General features: G+C 36.6%; 1 protein-coding gene across 1 annotated transcript; it reads left to right on the top strand.

Annotated features, from left to right (window-relative positions):
• Nucleotides 1-995: 995 nt before the first annotated feature.
• Nucleotides 996-1,526, top strand: LOC139031053 (thymosin beta-4). Its single transcript, XM_070455056.1, has one exon. The coding sequence runs from the start codon at nt 1,064-1,066 to the stop codon at nt 1,196-1,198; it is 135 nt and encodes a 44-aa protein (XP_070311157.1). The 5' UTR covers nt 996-1,063; the 3' UTR covers nt 1,199-1,526.
• Nucleotides 1,527-6,777: the final 5,251 nt, after the last annotated feature.

A 6,777-nucleotide genomic window follows, 5' to 3' on the forward strand; every position in this document is an offset into this window, starting at 1 on the left:
CTTTATGTATTAGAGCTAATATTTCATCAAAGAGTCATAAGGCTTAGAAGATGAGGAAAAAATGAAGATCTTCTTTTGAAGACATTCTTCAGTATTTGTGCAAAGTGGTTTGAGTGTATTTTGGTAATCATTAAATGTCAATAAGGCTTTTCCAAGGCAGTTCATTTATATCTTACCAAATTATCACTATAATTTGGTGTATTTCTCTCTTCTATATAATCAAGTAATTACTAATATTGTAAAACTCCACAAGACAAATCTTTGGTTCATTTAAAGGGTGCTAAACCAAAAGTAAAATGTTGTCTAGGGGAATTAGTTAAATCAAGTTAGCAATTGTTCTTTATATAATTGACTATTTTGTTTAGTGGTTTTCCTGGTGGTTCAGACAGTAAAGACCTGAATCTCCATTTTTCAGTTTCAGAGTCTTTCCCTCATTCCCTTCCTCCCTTTATTCACCACTTGGATGGAATTTTTTTTTCAATATAATTCATATGTCAATGTGGAATTTATCCCTCATAATAATATTTAATTGTTTGAATTCAAAACTTACTCACCACAGTAATTCTGAAATTGACCTCAGGCATGGCTTCTACTTGCAATACTATAATCTCACATTGAGGAAAATATGATATTTTCTAAGGAAAGCATACTAGTATGTATTGAATATCTTTAAACCAGACTTTATCATCTTCATTATTGTCATCTTTAACATCATCATCAATCAAGCAATATTGTTTCAGCACTTCCCATGGTTCAAGTTCGGTGGTACTTCATAAAAGATATAAATGATACTTTATTTAATTCACAAAACAATTCTAAAAAATGAGTAATATGACTTGAAATTTGCTCATGGAGAAAATGAGTATCAAACAAATTAAGTAATCTAATTAATTAATCACCAGATTAAGTGGTGAGTTAATATTTGAATATGTATTCATATGTCTTCAAAATTCAGATTTCCCACCATTCCATTCCGAAAGAAGACATTTGGAGGCACTCGGCGGCGGCCACAGCGCAGACCAGACTTCGCTCGCTCGCAGCTCGCTCCGCGCCCTCCGCAACAATGTCTGACAAGCCCGATATGGCTGAGATTGAGAAGTTCGATAAGTCGAAATTGAAGAAAACGGAAACGCAAGAGAAAAACCCACTGCCTTCGAAAGAAACGATTGAACAGGAGAAGCAAGCAGGCGAGTCGTAATGAAGCGTGCGCCGCCAGTATGCACTGTACATTCCACAAGCATTGCCTTCTTATTTTACTTCTTTTAGCTGTTTAACTTTGTAAGATGCAAAGAGGTTGGATCGAGTTTAAATGACTGTGCTACCCCTTTTCACATCAAAGAATGGAGAACTACTGACAACGTAGGCCGCGCCTGCCTCTCCCATCTGCCTATGTGGCTGGCAGGGAAGGAAAAGAACTTGCATGTTGGTGAAGGAGGAAGCTGGGTGGGACGACAGTGAAATCTAGAGTTAAAAAGCTGGTCCAAGGTGTTCTGCGGGCTGTAAAATGCAGTTTAATCAGAGTGCCATTTTTTTTGTTGTTGTTCAAATGGTTTTAATTATTGGAATGCACAATTTTTTTAATATGCAAATAAAAAGTTTTAAAACCTGAAAAAAAAAAAAAAAAAAAGAAGACATTTGGAAAGTTCTTTTAAGCAACAAGGAATTATTGTATAGCACAGGGAACTACACTCAATATCTTATAATAACCTAAAAGGAAAAGAATTTGAAAAAATAATGTGTGTGTGTGTGTGTGTGTGTGTGTAACTGAATCACTTTGCTGTACACTAAGACTAGTACAACATTGCAAATTAAAGAAGAAAAGTACAAGCTAAAAAAATTAAAATATATATTTTAAATGTTTTCCTCATTTATATCTATTAACTGAAACATACTTCTGCCCATGGCTAATTTATAACCCAAATACACCATGATACTTCAAGAGGAAAAAGAAAATAACTTTTCCTTTCTCTGATTCCCATAGCAATATCATCCATACATGTGTTTTAAAATTTGATAAATATCAACTTCTAATGTTTCTTACTGAATGAGTCAGTAAGACTAGACCATCAGAAGATGTAAATGTGACCCAGCAGGAAATTACCTATTGTTCGTAGGTAAACTCTTGAATGCTAGAATGACCCTTTCTCTATAGAAGACAGCGGTAACTCTGGGCCCCTCTGAACTTTCTCAGCTAGCCTGTGTGTTTGTAACTCCCTTTGGTCAAATCACTGTTTAGAAGTTGAATAGCAATGGAAAGCCACAAATAGCTATTTAGTTATATGTTTCTGTACTTGCCTGGCTCAGGCATAGATAACTGACTAGATTTTAAATATTTCAGAGCATGGACCAGATAGTTTTCATCTTAGTTTTCTTCCTTCTTCCTTCTCTCTTCTTTTTTTCTAACTTTCTTTTTTCTGTGTATTCTCTTTATCTAGCCTATCTGTCCTCCCCTCTAGTCAAGTTCAATACATACATTAAGACAAAATCTAGCACAGGCTTATTTCTTAACAGATTAATTCAATTCAGCCTAAATAGCAACAGAGCTGAGCTAAAGTTAGTAATTTGTCTACCTTACAAGGAACCATTTTGATATGTGTTATCAATAAGCCAGGGAATGCCTGGTGGCCCAGCAATAAAGAATATGCCTGCCAATGCAGAAAATAAGGATTCAATCCCTGGGTCAGGAAGATCCCCTGGAAAAGGAAATGATAACCCACTCTATTATTCTTGCCTGGGAAATTCCATGGACAGAGGAGACAGGCAGACTACAATCCATGGGGTCGCCAAGAGTTGGATACAACTTAATGACTGAACAACAACAACAATCAATGAACCAAATTTGTTTTCAAATGAGGTGTCCAAATTTAGCGCATTCATAAACTTAAATCATAACTGTACATTGTCTGACACATAGCATGGCCTAAAAGTTAGTTATTGAAAGTGGAGAAATAAATGAAGAAATAAATGTTTTGAACTTTGCTTATTTAACAATGTACTTAGTTTTCACTGTACATGCAACATATATTAGCACAATACTGGTTTTGAAAGTAAAAATCTAGTCCATATTACAGCCATCAATATTAGTATTTTGTTTCAGTGACTTTTGAGCCAGAAAAGGGAACATGAACATATCTACCTAAAAAAGAGATGATGAAGAAATTACTGAAGCATAATAGGAAATAAGCAAAATATGAAAGAAATCATAAGCATTTGAGCAAATAAATTTAAAATATCCTATAAGTATTAGGAGTGGGTCTACCATCTTGAGATATTTCTATTTTGACTGTAACTGATTAAATATTCTTTAGTAGGAGAATAACATAAAGTAGATAATTTCTGTAATAAAAAGTTCTCTAAATAAAAACAAGAATGGAAATGAGAAAAGACTGAAAACAATGCTATCAGTCAGTAATTTAAGGGAATTCATCCACCGATGAGATTCTGACACAGAACTGACTATATATAATGAAAGATATGAGTGAACCCATAGCTAGTTTGACAGCATTGTCAGATTTAATTTGTTTTTTGCCAAATTTTTTCCTATTTTCCCTTTTTCTTATCTTCACCAACACAAGAACCTTTGTTTCTGTATAGTTGCATTGCAAGAAAGATATATTATTTCTCATAGCACATATACAGATAAAACTTGCTGTTGATCGGTCACTAAGTCCTGTCCACTCATTGTGACCCCATGGACTGTAGCATGCCACGTTTCCCTGTCCTTCACACTTTCCTGGAGTTTGTTCAAACTCACGTCCATTGAGTTGGTGATGCCATCCAACTATCTTGTCTTCTGTCATCCCCTTCTCTTCTGCCCTCAATCTTTTCCAACATCAGGGTCTTTTCCAATGAATCGACTCTTCTCATCAGGTGACCAAATAAGTGGAACTTCGACTTCAGCACAATCCTTCCAGTTAATATCCAGGGTTGATGTTCTTTAGGATGGACTGGTTTGATCTCCTTGCTGACCAAAGGACTCTCAAGAGTCTTCTCCAGCACCATGGTTGGAAAGTGTCAGCCTTCCTTATGGGCCAGCTCTCACATCCATACATGACTACTGGAAAAACCATAGCTTTGGCTACACGGACCTTTGTCAGCAAAGTGATATCTCTGCTTTTTAGTATACTGTCTAGGTTTGTCATAGCTTTTCATAGAAGAAACACACGTCTTTTAATTTCATGACTGCAGTCACCAGTCACAGTGATTTTGAGACCAAGAAAATAAGTCTGTCACTCTTCCATTTTTTCCATCCATTTGCCACAAAGTGATGGGACCAGATGCCATAATCTGTTTTTTTGAATATTGATATTTAAGCCAACTTTTTCCACTCTCCTCTTTCACCCTCATCAAGAGGTTCTTTAGTTCCTCTTTGCTTTCTGCCATTTGAGTGGTATAATCTGTACTTAAACATTTTATTTTTCTTTCATCAATTATTTAGAGAGTAAGAAATTTTATGTAATTACATGGGGCTTCCCTGGCGGCTCAGATGGTAAGGAGTCTGTCTGCAATGCAGGAGTCCTCTGTTCGATCCCTGGGTCAGGAAGATCCCCTGGAGAAGGGAATGACAACCCACTCCAGTATTCCTGTCTAGAGAATTCCATTGGCATAGGCACTTGGTGGGCTATGGTCATTACATAAATTTATATCATCATGTTCAGACAGTGGAGTTAAGAAAGATGAAATCAGTATTCTTTATCTATATTTCAATTAACTATAGCCCACTTAACTTTGCATTCCAGGAGGTCTGGCTGTATGTGAGTGATCAGACCATGGTGGTTATTGGGGTCATTCAGATCTCTTTTGTATAGTCCTTCTGTGTATTCTTGCCACCTCTTCTTAGAATCTTCAACTTTCTGTCCTTTATTGTGCCCATCTTTGCATGAAATATTCCCTCAGTATCTCTAATATTCTTGAAGAGATCTCTAGTCTTTCTTATTCTATTGTTTTCCCCTATTTCTTTGCCTTGTTCACTTAGGATGGCTTTCTTATCTTTCCTTGCTATTCTTTGGAATTCTGCATTCAGGTGGATGTATATTTCATTTTCTCCTTGGCCTTTTGCTTCTCTTCTTTTCTCAGCTATGTGTAAGGCCTCCTCAGACAACCATTTTGCCTTTTTGCATTTCTTCTTCTTGGGGATGGTTTTGATCACCACCTCCTGTACAATGTTATGAACCTCCATCCACAGTTCTTCAGGCACTCTATCTGTCAGATCTAATCCCTTGAATCTATTTGTCACTTTCACTGTATAATCGTAAGGGATATGATTTAGGTCATACCTGAATAGCATAGTAGTTTTCCCCACTTTCTTCTATTTAAGTCTGAATTTTGCAATAAGGAGTTCATGATCTGATCTTGTTTTTGCTGACTGTAAAGAGTCCTCTATTTTGGCTGCAAAGAATATAATCAATTTGATTTCGGTATTGATCATCTGGCGATGTCCATGTGCAGAGTTGTCTTTTATGTTGCTGGAGGAGTATGTTTGCTATGACCAGTGCCTTCTCTTGGCAAAGCTCTGTTAGCCTCTGCCTTGCTTCATTTTGTATTCTAAGGCCAAATGTGCTTGTTATTGCTGACTTCCTAGGTTTGCATTCCAGTCCCCTATAATGAAAAGAACATCTTTTTTTTTTTCTTTTTGGTGTTCTAGAAAAAGGTGAAGAAATTATAGCTGAGATATTTCAAATCCTAAAAGTGATGCTGTGAAAGTGCTGCACTCAATATGCCAGCAAACTTGGAAATCTCAGCAGCGGCCACAGGACTGGAAAAGATCAGTTTTCATTCCAATTAGAAAGAAAGGCAGTGCCAAAGAATGTTCAAACTACTGAAAAATTATACTCATCTTACACACTAGCAAAGTAATTCCCCAAATTCTCCAAGCTAGTATTTAACAGTACGTGAGCCAAGAACTTTCAGATGTTCAAGCTGGATTTAGAAAAGGCAGAAGAACCAGAGCTCAAATTGCAAACATCAATTTGATCATAGAAAAAGCAAGAGAATTACAGAAAAGCATCTACTTCTGCTTTATTGACTGTGCTAAAGCCTTTGACTGTGTGGATCACAACAAATTGTGGAAAATACTTAAAGACATGGAAATACCAGAACACCATATCTGCCCCCAGAGAAACCTGTATGCAGATCAAGAAGCAACAGTAAGAAACAGACATGGAAAAACAGACTGGTTCCAAATTGGGAAAGGAGTACATCAAGACTATATATTGTCACCCTGCTATTTAACTTATATGCAGAATACATCATGTGAAATGTTGGGTTGGATGAAGAACATCTGGAATCAAGATTACCGGGAGAAATATCAATAACCTCAGATATGCAAATGACATCACCTTTATGGCAGAAAGCAAAGGAACTAAAGAATCTCTTGATGAAGGTGAAAGATGGAAGGGAAAAATCTGGCTTAAAATCAACATTCAAAAAATGAAGATCATGGCATCTGGTCCCATCACTTCATGGCAAATAGATGGGGAAGCAATGGAAACAGTGACAAGCTTTATATTCTTGGGCTCCCAAATCACTTCAGGTGATGACTGCAGTCATGATATTAAAAGAGGCTTGCTCCTTGGAAGGAAAGCTATGACCAACCTAGACAGCATATTAAAAAGCAGAGACACAACTGTGCCAACAAAGGTCCATTTAGTCAAAGCTATTGTTTTTCCAGTAGTCATGTATGGATGTGGGAGTTGGACCATAAAAAGCTAAGTCCCCCAAAATTGGTGCTTTTGAACTGTGGTGTTGAAGAAGATTCTTTATTGTTTCTTGGACAGC

The sequence above is a fragment of the Odocoileus virginianus genome, chromosome 25 (genome assembly GCF_023699985.2).
Source record: "Odocoileus virginianus isolate 20LAN1187 ecotype Illinois chromosome 25, Ovbor_1.2, whole genome shotgun sequence".
Lineage (NCBI taxonomy): Eukaryota > Metazoa > Chordata > Mammalia > Artiodactyla > Cervidae > Odocoileus > Odocoileus virginianus.